The 20,873-nt window shown below is 43.3% G+C and overlaps 1 protein-coding gene across 2 annotated transcripts in view; it reads right to left on the reverse strand.

The window, feature by feature from the left end:
* The window catches only part of Golim4 (golgi integral membrane protein 4), a 74,252-nt gene extending 55,916 nt beyond the window's left edge, over positions 1 to 18,336 (reverse strand). For both annotated transcript variants that reach the window (XM_075950902.1, XM_075950901.1), the window contains exon 1: positions 18,150 to 18,336. In XM_075950902.1, coding sequence (XP_075807017.1) covers positions 18,150 to 18,336 — 187 coding nt within the window. The remainder of the gene's footprint in view (positions 1 to 18,149) is intronic.
* Positions 18,337 to 20,873: the final 2,537 nt, after the last annotated feature.

Below are 20,873 nucleotides of genomic sequence, written 5' to 3' on the forward strand. Positions count from 1 at the left end.
ACAGCAGGCCTAAACACAGCAGGACTGAAGCCCACAGAGCCATGGCGGCCTGCAGAAGGCTAGCAGGTGTCTGCACCGAGAGCTGAAGGAGAAAAGGACACTTGCCACTCCCTAGCCCAAATGCTATCTCCACTTGCAAACAGAAAAACTTCCCACAAGGGTGTTTTACTGTGGAGAGCAGCAACTCTTAAGGGTAGACCCATGCACAGCAGGGGATGGTCCACAGGAAACAAACTCAACGACAGCTTTGGAGGGTCCTGTACTCATAATGTGGCACTGGCATTTCTTTAAACCGTATAGGTCGTTTGTGTCTATATTACGGCTTCCCGTTTTGTGTCTTTACGGGATTCCTCCGGCCGCGAACACGCGTATCTCAGCGTCTACATGTATGTCTGTCTTATGCTTTCTCTCTTTGCCCTTTTGCTTTCTGGTTATTTGTTTTATCACATTCCAATTGGCTTGTTTTTGTTTTGTCTTATTCTATTTTATTTTGTTATTAACCTGTTTGTTTTACTATTGACTGTTTGTTTTCTCATGACAGACAGAAAGGGGTGGATCTTGATGGAAGGTAGGTAGGAAGGAAACTGTACTGAGGTAAGGGCAGGGAAAAAATTTAGAATATGTTGCATGAAAAAAAATCTATTCTCAATAAAATAAAAAAGAAAACCTTAAATAAAAAAGAATAAAATCAGGCTAAAATGGATGCCTACGTGCATATAGTTATCAAAAGTACTAATGGACTGCTATATTCTAGACGTTTTCTAAATTTGATCCCTGGAATACTGACACGAAGTATCAGTCTTCCACACTGACAGTCCTTACAGTCCCATGAATGTGAATAAGACAGGCAACAAATTAGATGACCGCATGAAAATCCTGAGTTAGGACCACTCAGAAAAGCTACTTTTAGATCTATGGGCAAAACAAAAAACCAGAACAGGGCATGCAATAACAATGGTACTTTCTGTTGTTTGAAAGAACTATGTTTTGGAGTAATTTTTATGTAGCAATGGAGCCTTCAAGTTTCCTTCTCAAAGAAAGGCTCGTGGTGGAAACGCCAGCAAAGCAGAGCGCTGAGTAGACAGTGATTAGCAGCGAAGAATACTCCAGACACACCAAATAGCAGGGCTCCGATCCTGAGAAGGCCATGAGCGCCAGAAGTCCCGGAAATAATGACAGAGTTACGTAGAGGGAAACCATGTTGGTTACATAAAATGGTCCAGAAAAATAAACAAAAATTTCAAAGAGAAATAAAAAGCTGCATGCCTAGTCTATATTCATAACCTATTGTTATAAAGTCCTGGGCTACTATGTGGGAAGAATGAACACAAACAAAAGAACTCGATGTGGACACCTATTCGTTTAGTCTAGTTGTGAGATTATTATACTTCACCTCTCATTAACTAAGTAGAAAATCTTAAAATAGGCCGGGGAGCTGGATAAGACAATGAAGGGCCTTACCTTCCAAGGTTGGAGACCTGAATTACGTCCTGAAAAATCTAGGTAAAAATAAATAAATAAATAAATAAATAAATAAATAAATAAAATAAAAACAGGTAAACTTGTTGAAATCTTGTTTGGGTAACCATTTTGTTGAGACTTCATGAGTGTAGCTTCCCTGACATTTCCAGACTAAGACAACATGCTAACAGGGAAGAGGGGACTCTTTGGGGTCTCCAACCATAGACAAAGAACGAAATAGGCAACAAAATGCTGAGAGCAGGAAACACAGTCCTCCCTAGGAAAGAGTCACACAAACTGGTTATCTAATACCAAGCAGTCAGTCTTGAAATCATACATAAAAGTAAGCATATACAGACTATATTTATATATTTAGGAAAATAGATGCCTAATTAAAGACATAAATGCCATAATCTGAGAGAGATCAAAAGGGGTCCATTGGATGAGTTGTAGGGAAGAAGAGGAGGAGGGAAAATGTTGTAATTAGATTTCAAGTTCACATTTATCAGGAGGGCAGAGTCCTAAATAACGTTAGCAATTGATGTCACTCGGTGAGACACACAAATAAGCAAAAAGAGTTTTGGACATGGTAGTGGGAAATTAACTCTTATAATTAAAATGTTGCAGGACACAGAAAGACCTCTGTACATAAAAGGATTAAAGAGAAGTGTTTCCTTGAGTCTGATCTAATTGCTGACTACCAGACTGTTGAACGAACATTTAAGCAAAAACTAGCACAGGGAGGGGAAAAAAAGTAAGTTAATAAAATAAAGATGAAGAATATGAAAGGTGAGGCTAGATTTCTCTTTTCCCACCAGGATACTTCTAAGAAACTCAATTAAAGACAGCAATCTTCCAGGTAGAGTTCAGTACCCTGAGTTCCGGGAGAGCCACTGCTGGTTTGATAAAGGACTTAGAGTCCCATTCAGGAACTTAACAAGATCAGGCATGTTCCCACTCGGAAAGCTTTTGTAGGAGACAGTATTCACAAGAAGCACAGTCAAAAGACAGTTTCTTATTGCATATGCAAAGCTCATATGACGATGACTAACAGGAAATATCCACTACAAATCAAGTCTGTGTTTGTCTCCTGAGAGCAGCGCTGAGCTTCTGACGGTCTTAGGCCGAGACAGGGAAGTGAAGTCGACACGGAGAGGGCAAGCAAACTGCTGTTGGGGTTATCTAATGTGATGACTGAATGCCTGCCATAAACACATAAAAATGATAAGCACCTATCGGCGCACACACACATTGTACGTAGGCATGCAGAGCTCTCACAGAAGAGAGAAATAATAAATGTACAAGTTGGATAGCAGAAGTGGTCACTCCGTGTACTTCTCTGGCCTCTGTAAGTGCACACATGTGCACACCTCAACACACAGCATACACACGTGGGCCACACAGAGTGCTGAGTAGTATGTTAAACACCAATAGGAATCTGTTTCAAGTAGTCATCACTGATCCTCCGGATATAAGGGGATCTTTCCACATGGTATTTCTTAGTAATATGGAACTTTTTTCTTTTAAGAAGGTAAGTGGGATGTTTTGCTTCCAAGAATATTCTGTTACATAATTCTTTTCTATCATAATTTAAGCTTTCGCCCAATACAATTCAATAATAACAGGTCACAAACATAAAGAGTGAGATCTCTGTGGGTCAATTCTAGAAACACCATGGTTCTTTGTGCCTTTTGTATACCATGAAGCAAAATCAAACTACAGAACCTTAACGTATAATAATAATCTGCCAGAAATGAATCACTTCAGGACATTCTCGTCTTAGTGACTACACAGGTAAACGTACACGGGAAACTCTTTTAGTCATAGAATTTTAGCTTTGACACCAAGTTACACCTATTTGGGAGCATTTCACAACTTCAAATGCTCAGTTATACCCCAAATCCTTCCTACCACAGCCAACATTCCCATTGGAAATTTGTTTCAGGAAACTAGTGAAAGACAGTAGTTGAATCTATTGTAGCCCTACTGTGTGTTGAGTGCACGCGTGTTACAGTGATTGTGCGCACACACGTTTGTGCACATGCAGGCCGCAGCACAACCTGGTATTGCTCCTTAAGAAGCTATCAATTTTACTTTCACGAGACGGACATAAACATATACATACAGAGATACAGACAGACAGACAGACCGACTGACTGACACAGACAGGGTGGCTCACTGAACTAGAACTCGCCAGCCAACCTTGAGAATCATCTCTCTTCCTCTTTTGCTTTGGGATTACACGGCTGTTCCAAAACATTCAGTTTTCTGTTGTATGAGTTCTGGATGATGGAACGCAGGTCCTCTTTACCAACTAAGCTCCTTCCCCAGCTCTTTAAGCCTAAAAGTACAAATAGTTTTTTAGAAGCACTATAAATAAATTTTATATGACCCCTAAACTATACACAGGCTGAAACTCCACATACAAACCGAGTACACTGACTGGTAAACAGGGAGCAGATGAGCCACTCATATCGAAGCCATTGCAGGGGCAATTTTATCCCTTCGCTCAAAAGTCCCATAAACGCTTGTTTTGAGAGTTACGTTCTGACTGTTTTTGCTTTGTATCATATTTAAAAACTTGTCCTAACAAACAGACCTGTGCTTATATACATAATGCACGGGGTTGCAAGACTGGCAGGGAAACGCTAAGATAATCTGCAAAGGCAATCCTTAAGCTGCATCATCTTCCACCAAATTGCGGCCTATGAAGAAGCGGTTAGCCTTTAAAAGACCAACAGCTTCATATTAGCATTAGCTGATAGACCCAAACATCATCAATGGATAAAGCAGACAGAATGGGACAGTCTTACACAGTGGCATCTCAGAAGAAACCAACTATCTGCAATTTGGGGAGGATGTCTTAACACAAGAGAGAGGAGACAGGCACAAAGTACACGGCATTTAGTTGCATTCATTTAAAACATAAAACAAGTTGCTGTCCTTCCACCTCTCTTGGGTCACGCTCTCCACTGATAAAGACGTTATGCAAGATACAGAGGTTCAAATGCACATGTCAACAAAGGCTCAGTCAGCCATGCAAGCACCGTAAGCAATCGCAGTTGGGATATTGGCCAAAGGAAGCAGAAAAACAGTCGCTTACTACACAGGGATACAGATCCATTATCAAGGCTTTTGCACTGAATGTGGAAAGCCAGATGTTTGTGTTTTAAAATCTTTTTTTCCATCAAGATGACATGTGAGATTATCAGAGCACTCTAGAAAACAAACCCAAACTTATTCGTATGAACTGGTATTTGCAGCTTGGGATCTAAGTGATAGTCTTCTTCTTCCAATCCGACTGATTTAAGTGAAAGGACCTCCCCCATCTGGAAGTTAAGAAGCATAAGCAGGACAATCAGCTGCAGGTGAGCCTCGAAGCAGCCTGAACTCAGTGTCAAGTTGAAGGTACTTGACAGTCGATGTTGTCTATAAGGAAGAGCTGAGTCCCTGTCTACATGGCAGGGCAGACAGGTGCTTGAAAGGGGATTATTATTAAAGAATGCTCTAAGCCTCTACGTTCTGAATCAAGAAGAATGTATTGGAGGTAGAGGGAAAGGATGGTGAAACCGAGTTCAGCACAGGGACTCTCACCCCTCCTGCACTAGGACATGGTCCCTAGGAAGCTTGCTGGCATCCTAGGAGGCATATAGAAGCTCCAGGAAAGCTATGCATGGACAAAATAAAAAGTAAAACGCCATGGCAGTGGGTCTCTGTTGGTAGTGGGAGTCGCCATGAGCACTGTTCAAGAACACAGCTCTCAGGAATGGAAACGGGTCTCCAAGGAGACCAGTTCTTCTTTTACTTCCAGATGAGTAGCCTCAATACGCATTTCACGCTATTGAATGTAACTTGTAACTCATAGCCCTCCTTTGGTCCCCCCCTTAAATGCTGGAGTTATGTATGGGTATGCTATGCCATCCCTCACTCCGTGAATGCTCTTAACCCTGGCAGTTTCTGAAAAGTTTAATATGCTCTCAGAGCCCCCCATTTTGACAAAACTATCACAAGTTCATTTTTAGTTTTAGGAAGAGGGGGGTGTTGGAAATGGAGGATTGATTCTATTAGAAAGAAATCAGTGTTATAAATTAGGCAGCCTGTATATCGGCTTTACATTTGTCGGGATCTTTTTGTGTTTGCAGCGTTCCTAAATTTAAAATAGTAATAAGACAGAGGCTTCTCGTCAAGTCAGATAACATTACTTGAAAGGTTACATTTTTCATGAAATTTCATTTCTTTTATTATTATTTACTATTGTTATCAAATTAGTAAGCAGTTATTGATCAACTCTGCGTAATCAGTTCATTAAGGGGCACGTAAATTTCTCAATGGGGTTCTTATTTCAATGGGGACAGGAATGGCTCAGGCTCCTGGAAGTCATGTATAATGTGTTCATGTGCTGAACACAGAGGACTTAAAATTCTAAGATGTACTTTAAAAACCTGAGGAGGAGGAATTTGCCCTAAAGCAGTAGGTTTCCACCTTCTTCGGGTCACTGATTCTTGTAGGATTTAACAGAACGTCAGTTTCTGCCTTAGACAAGGGCACCTATAGAGAACCGCTTTTAGGCGGTTCAAGGACTCTCACGGATCCCACATAGAGAAGGTCACATTTAAGGGAGAAACGGTTACAGGTCAGGCACTCATAGCGGTCTTACGCAATAGCTGCTTTGAAACAGGAGGTGGTTTGAGAACATCTGGAGGCCACGGGTAAGAACAAGACAGGCTTTCTTTATAAAGACTCGGCCCCACCCAAAGAGCCCCATTGGCAGCGCCATTCTTGTGGAGTCCTCGGGTGACTTGCCTTCTTGGAATTTATATACAAGATCTCACATGCATTCACAAATACCATCATCATAGCTAGCTAATTGCTACTTCTTCTTTGGACAATTTCAACAAAACCAAGCGTCCTGGAGCATAAGCCAGGTGGACCCTAGCCAAACACAGAGCTAAGGAGAAAAAAAATAATACGTCCGTCTCTCTAAAAGCCATAACTCAATACAACATTACAGAGAACACAGACAATTTTTCCAAGTTTGGACTTCAGGAAAACAGAACGGAAGAAAGATTACGTACCCAGACGAACCAAAGTTATTCATGTTAACACCACAGCAAGTCAAAGACCAATGTCGGCTGGTATCATAGCCACAATCTGATACACAGTGCCGTCTGGCAGGAGTGGTAAGGTAGATTCTACAGAAAATCAGCAGCAACTTCTCACTGACTAGAGTACTAGATTCCTTGAGTCTTGAAAGGAATATGGCACGGTACAACTTTTAACAAAATAGCATCTACTCCTCAAATCTCATAGGGCTGTGTGTGTGTGTGTGTGTGTGTGCGCGCGCACGCGCGCGCTGCGCGCGCGTGCGCGTCCAGGTTCCTGTGTGTGCATACATGTGGAGGCCAGAAACAGATAACCAGCATCTGACGTTTTAAGTGTGTACTGGAGATTTGAACTCGGGATCATCAGGCTGACACACAGCAAGCACATTAAATCATTCCCCTGTCTCTCCAGACATGAAACACACCTTAATTTTTATTAACATGCTATACTGAAGTCCATTACACTGTGTGATGGCTTAAAAATTAGTAAAAGAAAACTTTCAGATGAAGGACGCATCAGATATTAACCTGGTAAGAACAGATGATACATTTGAGAGAGTCGAAAGCAGAGAAAGAATGAAATATATTTAGAAAGTTCAACAGAGGTCAAACAGGAAGTAGAAACGCTGATCTCACGTGTTCTTAATTACACAGATATGTGTAGGAGATTGAGAAAACTAGGAATTTAGACATGAAACTACTCAGAAAACACCGAATGACTTTTGTCTTAACATGGTTTTATGCTGAACTTTTGACATTATTAATATTATGTAAGACTGTAACAAAATCTTAACTTTCAAAGTAGGGGTAAATGAACAAACTGAAATGGCCAGTCATGGAAGTCATATTATGTCTTCAAGTCAAAGATAACTTTCCAAGACCAGTAACCTCTAGAAAGCTAAGAGCTTCTATTAAATCAGATCTTCTCCAAGGACTGTAATCCACAAGCCAGAAGCAGGAGAAGAACATATTCAATGAGCACACAAGATGCTGTTTTTCTCTCTGCTGCCAATGTAATCAGTCACGTTTAGATGGAGCAAATATTCACACATGTGTTACCATGGGACTTTGGAACTTTCCGGGTATGTGATGTCCCCTCCTTTAATATTTACTGCAAAACCCTATAATCACACAGAATTTTAACTTTCTAAGGCTGAATGTTCTAAACATCAAATACTTGCCCTCTAAAGGGAGATTTCAGTATCCACTTATTGCTAATATGCTTCAAATTTAATTAAAAGTCACATTATAGTGCTTATTAAAATAGTCTTACAAAAACATTGCCAGATATCCAAGAAAAAATAATTTAGAACAGTGCTTGGTACCCATGCTGAGCTCCATAAATACCATCTCATGATGGCTTTGGCTAACAAACAGTAATTCAGTAAATCTCACATTATGCTCGATCCCAAAGGCCCTCACCTTCTAGTATCCACATCCTTCAGTCATGCTACCTTTATTGTAAGTAGAACTTAATAGTGTATGTGAAACTAACAGAATATGGCAAAATGATGAGAAATGACTTCCAAGATCCAGTTATTGAATACCTCCACTTTCATCTTGGGAACTTGGAGGATAAACAGTCAGCACTGCGCCAGGTAGCCTGAGGTGCTCCACCTACAGAGACTCTCATTCAGGTAAAAACAGGGCTTTGAGTTTGTCACAGGAAAGAATTTCAGGGCAAAGGAGAAAAAGCCACCAATGTCGCCACCACACATTTCAAGCAAAAGTAAGGGATAGTACATGGTTTAGATTTAAGAGCCAGCACCGAGCAACTGACACCAAGGAAGGACAGTATGCACTCCGGTGTAGTTACAGGCTTCTGAAGAGTGTCACATGAACACATCTGTATAAGAACTATAGATGTGATTCTGTGGTTTAAGTGGCATTGCTGAAATGATGTAATTTGCACTACGGTTTAAGATCGAGTCAAGTTCAGAACATAGGTACAAAAGTATGGGCAAGTTGACTCATTTCTCTTCTGTATAAATGTGGCTTCACGAGGCACATCATTTGGAAGAAGGGAGGTGGGAGGTGTGTGGGGAGGGTTGCACTTATAGGTCACCAGCATTCTAGTTCTAAACAAGCATAGTTCTGTTGTTTACAGCATCCTGGCTGGAGGTATCTCTTGGCAAAGGGAATGCTGTCTCTTTAAGCAAGCTTGACTTGGTTAGTTGTGTTGACATTTCTGACCCTCGGCCAGCAGGAAACACAAACCAACGTAAAGAGATTTGTTCTACTGTGCCTCACTTGTTCTGGTTTTCTGGGATTTTTTTCCTGGCTAGTTTGTTTTGAGACAGTCCTGTGAAAGATCCCAGATGAGCGCAGGATTGGAAGTCACTACTAATTCATACAATAAGAAGAATTGTATTTTGGAAGTTGCATAGGTGGTGTACTTGCCCTGGATAAAAGCAATCTTTGATATCAGTATTACTTAATTTGTCTTACGCCATCATCGGGACCCCTAAATAGAACTTCTAGTCTATTTAAAAAAACTCTCTCAACGTTGATGAAAAGCTTGAGCCACTGGAACTAGGCTTAAAATTCAGAAACCTCAATCTCTGTGGGTGAGGCTCCTCCTTCGACACTGTCCTTCAGTGAAGCTCTTGAAATTTTGTCTCCCTCACCTTCGGAGATTCAAAACCAAAGGGAAAATGGTCATTTCTTAACACTATCAATATTCAGCGGACAGGCAGGAGACACTCAGATATTTAAATTCTGAAGTGTCAGTAGAGGTGAGGAATAAGGAAGTCACAGCAATTCTGAAACCCAAGCTGATGTACTCAGTTAGGGCCCCAGGCCTGCAAATCAACCTCCAGGTATTTCATACCCAGAGGCTTTTCGCTGTACTCTTGAAGTCATGCATCCTGTTCACGCTTGCTGCTCCGGGTTTGCCATGGCCTTCTTTGCCAGTGAAATGTGGGTGACTCCATAGACTCCTCTCATGTAAGCCTGCCTCTCTCCCCTTCGGCTCAAGCTGGCAGGATTTCTCCTGATAAAATCTTCCCAGAGATTTCCGTGAGCGTCCTGTGACAGGTTGTAAAGCTTTGCTCGCTGGAGCCTGCCCTGTCCACCTGTGCTCATGCTGGGACAGATGAGAGGCAGCTCTCTTAAGGGTCTGCCTTTTCCTCCACCTCATCCATAAAACTTCTCAAAACCCAAACTTCTGTGAAGAATGTGACTCAAGCTCATGACACTTCTGTCGAGAGCATCTGTGTCAATCTTGGGAGGTCATGTGGTATGGCATTCTTCCTTACTATTTCCATGACCCTACCAGAAAGATTATGTGGCTACAAGCTAGGCTTGTATCTAATGTCATGGTTTTCTGATAGTACTGTAGTATGACCTTGTTTTCTGGCCCTGTCCTTCATTTGTTTAACTGTGTGTGCGTATGCGTGCGCGCACGCATGTGTATGTGCGTGTGTGTGTGTGTGTTCCAGAGTATATGTGCATATGCCACATGAGTGCAGACGGTATGGAAGGGGGGGGGTCAGCAGAGTATCCAGATCGCCTGGAACTTAAGCTAGAGTTGGTTGTGAGGTGCCATGTGAGCACGAGGAGCCAAACCTGGAGCTTCTGCAAGAGCAACAAGATTTCTTAACTTCTGAGCCATCTCTCCAAATCTGGTGATTTTTGTTAATTTTATAAGTATTTCATTGTCTAGAGAGACTGAGAATCTTCAATTCATCAAGTCATGGATTTTTTTTTATCAACTATGCTCTCAATTTACCTTTTTCCTACAGTTTATCATAACATAATAAAAATAAATCTAGTGACATTTCAATATTTTTTTCTAGGAAATCTTTTTAATTGGATAGTTAATTCAGTTGACAACGTTTACTCCCAATATACTTGCAAATGACTGTGGATCACACAAGGACACGGACCTGTGGGCACTGCTAAAAATTCTGTGCAACTTCATTTCTAATTTCCAGTGAGTTTTTTCTTACAGTAAAAAAATATCCATCCATCCATCCATCCTTCCATCCATCCATCCATCCACCACCTTAAATTTCAAACTTCTCTGAACAATATGATTCAAACCAACACTCTTATTAGCATACACAAGTCTAAGGCCATTTCTCATTTATACTGATTTATTTTTGAGGCAGGGTTTACTATGTAGCCCTGGCTAGCCTGGATCTCATAGGTATCTAACTGTCTGTGCCTCCCAAATGCTGGGATCAAAGGCACGTGCCATCATGTCCAGGCTCCAACCTTTAGACTTTGATGGTGGCACCCTACTCTAAAACATGCATTCATTATCATTTTGCAAAGCACATTACCCCCACAGACTGGGACTTAGAGTGGTCCTATGACCTCTACTTGCAAGCTGTGGCATGTGTGCACCTGCACTCTCACATGAATATGCACGTAGACACACATCATACCCATAGATCAGACACATGTGTACACGTAGGAACATGCACATAGACATACATCATACCCATAGATATGACACATGTGAATAAACACACACACACACACACAAATTTTTGTGAGTACAATGGTGACATTTGATCTCTATACACACAGGTACATACATATGGACATTTACCCTCCCAACACAGAGAGAGACAAACACACAAAATGGCTGAGTAGTTGAATCGGTGTCACAGAAAGTAGATTTATAACAAAAAGACCCTAGTACAAACATGATAAATTGTTGTATTCAAAGTTAAGTAACCAAATAATTCTCATCTGTCCAACTGCAATTTGTTTATATTTACTCTTACCATTGCACCTATATTTAAGAGAGCTTATATGTAACATCAAAGCTTTCTTGAAGATCATTATTTATAAAAGATTCTGTGGTTTGTAACAAAAACCTCAATTAAAAAGTGCATGCTAAACGAAGTGGAAACTACAAGATGGAGTATCTGATTCCCCTAAAGTGATTCTAATTTTTTGATTCACTTATCCTCAGTGCAAAGTAAATTATCATTCAAATATTTTACAGTGTCTATCCTTCACAATGACACCACATCTTTAATGTCCTACTCACTATCACATTGTACCATTTCATGTGTAAAGAAAAGGAACAGAAATATTTTCCAAATGTCAGACAGTCATGGAGCAATTTATCTCATTGCCTTGTCCCTCCAGGCGATGAGGCCATTTAGTAAAGGCTTATTAGTGAACAGCAATGACTGACAGACAAGCTTGCAGCATAAGCCTTCATAGGCCAAGGAAAACAAAGAGCATAAACATTCCATTCAGCAATGCATAGCACTGTTTAAAAATAGCAATGCCATGGGAGTCCAAACTGAAACAGGCATCCCGGTGGTCCTTGGGGAGCACAGGACAATGCAGAACGCTGCCTTCAACGAGAAGTCAGGATCTTTGGCTCTGCGCTCAGCTTGAACCAGAGGGTGAGCGAGTTCCCATCTCAGAATTTCGAGAATTACAAAATTCTGTGTTCTTATCAGACCTGATCAGTTCATTGCATTCTTAAACCTCAGGCACGCAGGCCTCCTCACGTGAGTTCTCACCAGGCCGGTCAACACCTGGTAAGTCAAGGCGCTGCCAAGTGTTTGTCTTCCCCAACAATAGACTTCTGAAAAGAAAACCTGACCCACTGCCTTGTAAATGAAAAATGTGATGTACATGGCGATAATGAATGGCAATTAATAGACTATTTAATTAAAAGATTATAGATCATGAAACAAATTCTGGCTCCCAGATTGTTACTTGCCTGAAGTCAGCTTCCTTTCGTGAAGCAGGAGAGAGATTCTAAGATCAAACCAAGCGTTTCTCCTTCACTTGTCAAGAACACGTTGAGTAGGAATAGCAAGTTTTGTACTGTGTGATCTGGCGTTATTTGAGGGAGCATCTGCTTCCTCTAAAGTCAACTCTGGCAACAACTAAAGTCATGTGGTGACCCATGTCCTTCACCCTAATATGCTGCTGAAAATGGTGACACCTTTTAACCTCTTAGTCTAAATCTGACTTGAATCTTCATAGGAATGACTTTCTCAGGACAACCCAGACAGGAAGCTTCACTGGGGTTCCACACTTGCCTTCATTAGATACCATCTTGACACGGCAAGATACTTACCCCAAACCCCAGACTGCTCCTTCAGTCCAAAGAGGTGCTTAACACAGTACCTTGGCACCCAATACCTTGGCATGGCGGGCACTCAATAAAGGTTATTAAGTACCATTCAATGTGGAAAATACACTCTGAAATTCTTTGAACAAATTTATGCTCAGAAGCAAAGTGCTTTACTATTCTTATTTGAACTTATGATAGACACATGGAACTTTCACTTCTAAAGAAGGCTATGAAACCCACAAACAACCTAGAAACAAAAGTCACAAATACATTTTGCCCACCATGATAGAACACAAACACTCTGGCCAAAATGAAGAGCAACAATTCTTAGTCACTGTTATATAAAATGCTTTCATATTATTTTTCTTCCCCAGAATAGGATCAAAAAAATAAAAAGGAAGAAAGAAAAAGATAACAAGAGGGTCATAAGGTTACAGCAAAGCTGGGCAACAAGTTCCGAGAAACCGTCTCATTTAAACGTTGACTAGTCACACGTGTAATAAAAGGCAGGCTAATGAAACCAAGTCCAACACATCCAGCAGCTGCCATCCTGGTGCCTAATAAATGCTGCCAGTTAAATGTTCTACTGAAGCGGTCTTCAGGCTACTGCTGCCCCTGAAGTCCACTCTCCCTTCTCCATTTCCTATGGCTTTCTTTTCTTTTCTTTTCTTTCTTTCTTTCTTTCTTTCTTTCTTTCTTTCTTTCTTTCTTCTTCCCTCCCTCCCTCCCTCCCCCCTCTCTCTCCCCCTTTCTTTCTTCTTTCCTTCCTTTCTTTTTTTTAAAAGAGATTGAAGTTTTAAGGAAGAATCGTAATGCCTTGAACATTCATCCGCTACTACTAACTTCTTTCCCACTCCCATATTCCGGTTCTCCTCCAGCACTCTGACTTTTGGCCCACTTCATCGTGGTCCTCATTCCCCTCACTCCAGCTCTCGTATTCTTTCAGCCAGTGTCCAGGGGACAATGTTCTTTGCAAAGACAGAAGAACTAAGCAAGGTCAAAGGGAGGGTTTTCCTCCTGGAGCTCACACCAGAGGTCTCTGTGCCATGCACGATTCTAACATACTCAAGCAGAGTAGCTCCCGTCCGCAGGGATGGCTGGTGCAAACATGACCTACGGCTGCAGATTCTTGTAGTGATCACTGACATGCAACAGCGTGCTCTACTTGGAGTTGCATGAAGTATTTAAAAGTTTATCTTTTCACTGGGGAATGAATTGAACATGTCAAACTATCAACATCAACCAATTGCCTACTTATGTGGTGTGAGGCATCAGGAAGAGGAAGGACTTTAAAGAGGTCAAGCTTGAACTAAAGGGCTTTTGTTTTCAAGCAAATGTAGGAGCCATGGAAAAGAAAAAGGCCATGGCCCAATGTGATACTTTCCTGGACAGGATAGGGTGTTGTCCTGGTGGCAGCAAACTTAAGTAACAAGGTGGACTCTTAGAAGCACCAAACTCTCAAACTCCTTTCTTCTAAATAATCACAGCATAGTTGTTTGAATTTAGAATATGTGAAACATTGCACACATTTTCTTCACTGGTATCCAGTCGTTAATGTTTCAGTGTGGCACACTGTTGCCAGGGAGGACACTTAGTATTCTCAGATGTGTGCTCCTTACATTTTCTTCCCAACCTTACTGCATGCGGTCATTACCTCCGAAGCGGCACACCTCTGCCAGTCTAAAGTGGCGCAGAGGGTTAATTAATAACCAAATTCTAATTCTCTGCTTCCATCGTCAAGGAGGAGCCATTCGCTCTCCAGGCTAAAAGGCACTGACTTATGTCAGCTCATCTCCTTTCCTGATGCTTGCTTAGAAACAACGGAGGGGAGATAACTGTACAGGAAACTCATCCAGTCTCGAAGCTGAGCCTAGGGCCAAGCTGGGAGGACAACAAGAAAAGGATTATCTATCTCAAGGGGGGAACCAGATGATCACACAGCTCTACAGTATTCCAGGTTTAGACTCAGGATTCCGTGGGAATTATTTTGGTTAATCTTCACAATAACTCTGATAAAATGTCTCACTCTACTCTCCACTTGATAAATAAGAAAAATTAGGCCCAACTCCACACACACACACACACACACACACACACACACACACACACACACACACACACACACACGGCAGAACTAGAATTGGAACACAGTCCAGAAACCAGTCTGCTTTTAATCACATGCCCAGGATAAGCGATGAAAACACCCTTGGGGCCAAGCAAGTGAAGAGGATGTTTGAAGTAGCTTAGCCTTAAGATTAGAAAGCCAAGGCTCTTAACCGTAGCTGCCTTTGGAATCACCTAGGGAGCCTTAAAGGCGGTTGGTTGAAGCCTGGGTTCCGCCCCCACAGATGTGATTTAATTGATGTGGGAGCTGTGAGGTGCTCTAAATGGGCAGTCTAGCCAGGGGCAGGCTGCTTGCAGAGCAGGGTGGCATGTGGCTCACTTGAAAGCAGCAAGAAGAACCTTTCAGATGTTATGTAAACAGTGCACTGAACAAAGGTTGCTACTGCTCCTGCAACCAGTATGTGATCTCTGAACTCTTACTGGGTATAATTACGGTGCTAATATGGAAGTTAGATACATAGATGATTGAAAGATACTTAGATTATAAAAAATAAATGATAGGAGATAGATAGATAGATAGATAGATAGATAGATAGATAGATAGATAGATAGATAGATAGATAGATAGGAAAGACAAGCAACAGATAGATACGTTGATGCAGACGACATTGTCATTGTTTTTTGCAGAGATGATCATCTGGTCCCTTAGCCTTTCCATATCATCATCCAGCTCCAATTACGGGACAATTATAAAAAATAGTAATCTCTGTTCACAGGACTCTGGAGTACACCCTGTTCTTCAAATGGAAATAACCCAACTATGCTCACCTAACAAATGCATACCATTCGATAAGGAAATATTTACTTTAATTTTTTCAAAAGCTGTGTTTTAAAAGAAGACTACTCAAAACTAACTCTGACCTTTATGCCAGCCAAATCAAGAGATCTCACTTGACTAAACAAGTCTTAAGAAGCAAAAGTGGGAGGGGGCGGTTCAAGAGGTGGCTTAGTCTGTGAAGTCCCTGCTGTGTAGCCTGGAGACCTACATTTTGCTATGTAACCCAGTGGCTATGGAGGAGAGCCCAGCAGATCCCTGAAGACAGTCAGCCTAGCCCAGTCACAAAGTGTCAGGGTCGGGGAAGACCCCATCTCAAGAAGCAAAGGTGGGGAGCAAATGAGCAAAGACAGCTGGCATCAATCTACAGCCTCCACATTCACGCACACCCACACGGAGACATTTATGTCAAAAACAAGCAAACAAAACAGAAAAGAATGGTATTAGATGTTCTAAAGGTTTGTGTATGAAGGGGTACGCAGCACCACTAGATAAAATGCCGCTTGTCTTGGGGAAGGGAAAACAAAAGCTGCGTGCCATCAGAAGATGCTCGTTATTAAATAGCCTGCAGATGTGAAAAGGATGCTGCTAACGGCAAGCCTGAATCCTCTTCTGAAAAAAGCAGAAACTTCAGCCGGCCTGTGAACGCATGTCTTGCTCCACAATCATGGCAACTGTTGCACTGCCAGCCAAAAGGAAATGGCAAAACGCATCAATTAAGAAAGATTTCAGGGACTGGGTGCACAGCTCAGCCAGTCACTTGGTTGCTTGCTATGCAAGGTGAGGACCTCAGTTTCAGTCCCTAGGACGCACATAAAAACCCAGGGATGGTGGTATACATGGTAGTATATGACTGCAACCTGGGTGCTGGGAGGGTGAAAACAGAAAGTCCTTGGAGCTCAAGGGCCAGACAGTCTGGCTGTCTCAAGAAATAAAGTAAGAGAGTGAAAAAAAAACATACTGAACATCAATCTATGGCCTCAACGTAGGAACATACATATACGCTGGTGCACACACATATGCACACATGAGAGTGCACACATGCACACGTGCACAGACACACACACACACACACACAAATAACCCGGGTGGTGTTAGCTGGCTAGTCAGTCAACCTAGCCAAAACGGATATTTAAGATTCAGTTAGGGACCCTGTATCCTAAAGTAGAGAGACTCGATTAAGGAAGACTTCCTGATATCCACCTCTATCTCTCACATGTGCAAATGGAGAGTCAACACACGCACACCCACACTGAAGCACACCGGAATACCGCTGGTGCATTCTAAGTAAACAAGCCCAGTATCAACCCTTCTCACACCAACAACTCATAGAGAAACTCCCATACCTATAATGTTTAAAAAAAAAAAAAATCTAAGAAACTATCAAAACAGGTTTTCCTTTTGAAAGAAGCCCAGCCACATATTTTCATTTGCCTGGGGCAGCGCAGGTTGAAGAAGCTAAAAATACTTTATTTTCTTCTAAGTTTGGAAGAACAAATCAGACCAAGCAAAGAGCTGCATATCATTTTCCCCTATCTTAAAAGTCTTACTAGAAAACGCTCTGCACAGCTGGATTAAGGCAAAGGCATCTGTTTTGTGTGCGCACACACATCCACTGTCAGAAAGACCCCTCTGGCTTCTCCGCCCAGGAAGATCCAATATTTGTACTATCAACAGGGACGGTCATCATTTGACTGACTAGATAGGGTGCTTATTTCTCGCTTCCTTTGTGTTGGAGAGAGAGTTCCATACGGGCTGAAAACAAACCAGCGGGACAGGTAAAAGCATTTATAAAAACATATACAATGAGTAGTATGTCCTCTCCAGAGTCCCAAAGTGCTGACGCGCACTCACTCACGAATCATTTGGGCCGTGAGAATTCACATTCGATGGGATTTTTAAAATAGAAGGATCCAAGCTTTGGACGCCTTGCACAAGTTGTGTCTTCCGAGGCTGGCAAAGTGAAATGCTATGTTTCTTCTATCCGACTTCCCCAAGCTAACTGTAAAAACACACGTGTGCATCCAAGCATACCCACACACAGAGCTCTGTGATCACCTAAAGGCCTCCGAAGGAAGACACCCTTTTAAAGTGTGGACTTTTCCATCACGCCCAACGTTTCTCAAATTACCTATTAAACCAGCATAATAATGACAATACAAGATAGCCAGTTCCATTCACCGGCCACTAGTGCACTGCCCCCCCCCCCCTTGATTTTTCTTGAAAAGGAGAACCAGTTAGCAAATGTGTGTGCAACTCTCCATATCGACAAACCAGAGCTTGCCTCTTGGGAAAGAGTTGGCAGATGTGGCAGGAGGGCTATTTGCCCAGAATGCAGCTGGGCCTTTGACAAGTGCTTCTGGTAAAATATCCTGTCTTGTATGCACACATCCCCCGCCCCCCCAAGCCAGGCAGGATCATGGGTTGGTGCTGTGGATTTTTTCAAAAAGAACTCCTGGGAGGAAGAAGGAAAACCGGGATGTCACCTCTCCACAACACACCCAGAGGCCAGCAGCCCGGGTTGTTGTTCCGGAAGGTCACTGGGTGGTACCTGCCAAGTCAAGCTACTTTCCCAGCCCAGCACTACCGCGGAGCGAAGTTGGCCACGCGCGTCCCCTTAACTGTACTGTACCTTGCAACTGGGCAGAGAGTGAGTCTTGGTGCTGCTGGTACTTGAGCGCCACCGCCTCAGCTTTGCGCAGCTGGGTCTGCAGTTCCAAGTAGAGCATCGCGCCATAAAGGAAGCCGAAGATCACCGTGAGTAGCAGCAGCGTCTGGAAGATCCGCTTCTGCTTTCGGGAGCACATCCCGTTTCCCATAGTCCCTCCTGCGCCCCGCGCTGCGGCGGCGGCGGGCGCCGTCGTGTCCTCGGTCCTCGGCTGAGTCGGGCGGCTCAGCAGCGGCCACCGCGGGAAGTAGCCGGACTCGGCATGGGCAGAAGACGCAAGACACAAAAGCGGAGCCGGAGGGGAAGAGGCGGCTGCTCAGCCCCCGCGTACGGCGGGGCGCCAGGCCATCGACGCCACCCGGGCAGCGGCCACCAAACTTCTGGGACGTCAAATCTCCGCGAGTGGCTGGGCCCGCGTGGGGTCCCTTTGCATACTTCAGAGCCCGCTGCCCTCGCCGCCGGTCCCCACGCGCAGCCTACCCTGCTTTCCTTCCTCCACACTTCTTGGCCTCGCCGTCCCCACCGTCTGTCCCCGCCCCTCGCGCCGGCTCCCGTGGCTGGACTTTGTCGCTACCACTGGTAGGGGACGTGCGCCCAACAAAGGGACCTGGTTCCCCGAGGCGTCCCCGCGCAAGGTCCTCCTCGGAGGGTGGAGAGATGGGGACAGGTTGCTCTGGTCGGGTTAGGAGGGGGGCGGTGGGCCGGTGTCACTGATCTGGCAGTTCCAGCGGTCCGCCACCTCCCACCCAACTTACGTGTCACCCACGGCCCCGCTATCATGGCCAACGGGATTCCGGGAGGAAGTCCCACTCGGGCTCCCAGCTCATTGGGCCCGCGCGAGCCTCCGCTCCCTCCTTTCGGGGAGCCAATGCTGGGCTCCATTGGACGCCAGCTTTGTCTGTCCCGCCCCGGGCCGCGCCTTCCCTCTCTGCTCCGGGCAGGCCCTGGGTTCCGTGGGCCGCGCGGCTGCCTGGCGCCTGGGTGCGCCCACGTGGAGCCCGGGTGGGTGGGGATAGGCGGAGGAGCCGGCCTGGGAGTGCTGGGGACTTGTCCTGGCCTGAGGCTTGGGGACGGTCGTTGGGCACGTGTGCACCTCTGTGTGCATGTGTGTCCCAGAACTTGAAATGCACGTGGAGAAAGAATACAGCGCTTACACACTCCGAGGACAGCAAACAGCAGGGCATGCACTCTGCTAAGTCCTGCTCACTTTTTAGCCTACAGAATGAGCTCAGGTTGCAGACACAATGTTCTTTGCAAAATAGGCACAATCTCTCCAGGGCTTCCTACTGAGACTTCTCCCATCAGGGAGACTAACTAGCCTGCCTTCATAGATGATAGGAAGCAAGCTGGAGCCCTGAAACTCACTTGACTGTCCTCGTGGGATGGGGAAATCACTTTGTTGGCAGAGGGAAAGAAATGATCTCATATGTTTCCTCTGGCTTCAAATGGAATAATTTAAAAACAAATCTTACAGGCTGAAATGAGTATGCATTCATTTTGTTATGTGTATTTCTCGTAATGGTGGCAGAAATACATCAGTTATATTTTAAAATTACATCTTCGAGGCCAACAAAAGACCGTAACTGGAGAAGTTAGACAAACATAATAACTCCAAACCACTTCTAAGAAATCCATGGTGCGTTTGTTTCTTCCATGTAATGAGAGGGGGTATGGAATTGAGGTTATGCATAAGTGATAATTTTGTTTCCTCTCTTGACCTGAATTCTAAGGGAAATGCATTATTTCTGAGAAGAATCAGTAATGCAGTAGCACTTATTACATTCTGCATAATTCTCGTGATGCCCTGACTGGGTTTTCGTCATCACCATCAATTATGGGGAATGAATGTTTAAGATAAAGGAAGATCTGCTTACGCCAGGTTCATTTTAAAGACAGTCCCTGTCCTGGATGTTTTTAGGTCAACTCTGAAATCATCAGTTAACAAGAGCCACGCAGGCAGACTGGGGCATTTATCTTGAAACATAAGCAGGATTGGTATGTGCACTTAGCTAATAAAAAAAAATCACATCACAGTTTTCAAAACGCTTATACTGATAGCCCAGAACATTCAATCTACATGCTGGAAACAAAGAAACCCAATTTGACCATGCTGACTCTAAATAGTTGTAGAACTTTAAAACGAAAGTTTTAAAACTTTCTTATATAAAAACGAATCTTATAAAAACGAAGTTGCTCACAACAGGAGAACCAATCAGAATCTCACCCATTTCATCTTGTTCTGTAGAAACCAAGTCATCATTCCAATTAAACATGCCATCAAGAACTATATTCTGTTAAAATGTGAATCTATGCCAGGCCTGATGGTACAAACCAGCTACTGGAGAGATCAAGGCAACAGGATTCCAAGGTCGATCCAGACGAAATTAGAGAGACCATGTTTCAAATCAAAAGTGGAAAAAAAATAGACATAGGGATGACAGCTTATTGTTAGGACACTTAACCTAGCATGTAGTTGACAGCGAGTTCAATCCCCAGTCCCAGGAAAAAGGAAAAAAAATGCCCAATTTAAAAAGAAAATAGACTAAAGAAGCTAAGTTTTGTTCCATGGTCTTGGTATCCTCTCACAGACATGGGTCTTAGGGGCCTTACCACTGTTTACGGCTTCCTCTTTCTGTTTTACTCACAGAAATTGAAAGTAATTAGTAGGATTCCTTTAGAGTCCCTCAG

Source organism: Microtus pennsylvanicus, chromosome 16 (assembly GCF_037038515.1).
Source record: "Microtus pennsylvanicus isolate mMicPen1 chromosome 16, mMicPen1.hap1, whole genome shotgun sequence".
NCBI classification, from domain to species: Eukaryota; Metazoa; Chordata; class Mammalia; order Rodentia; family Cricetidae; genus Microtus; species Microtus pennsylvanicus.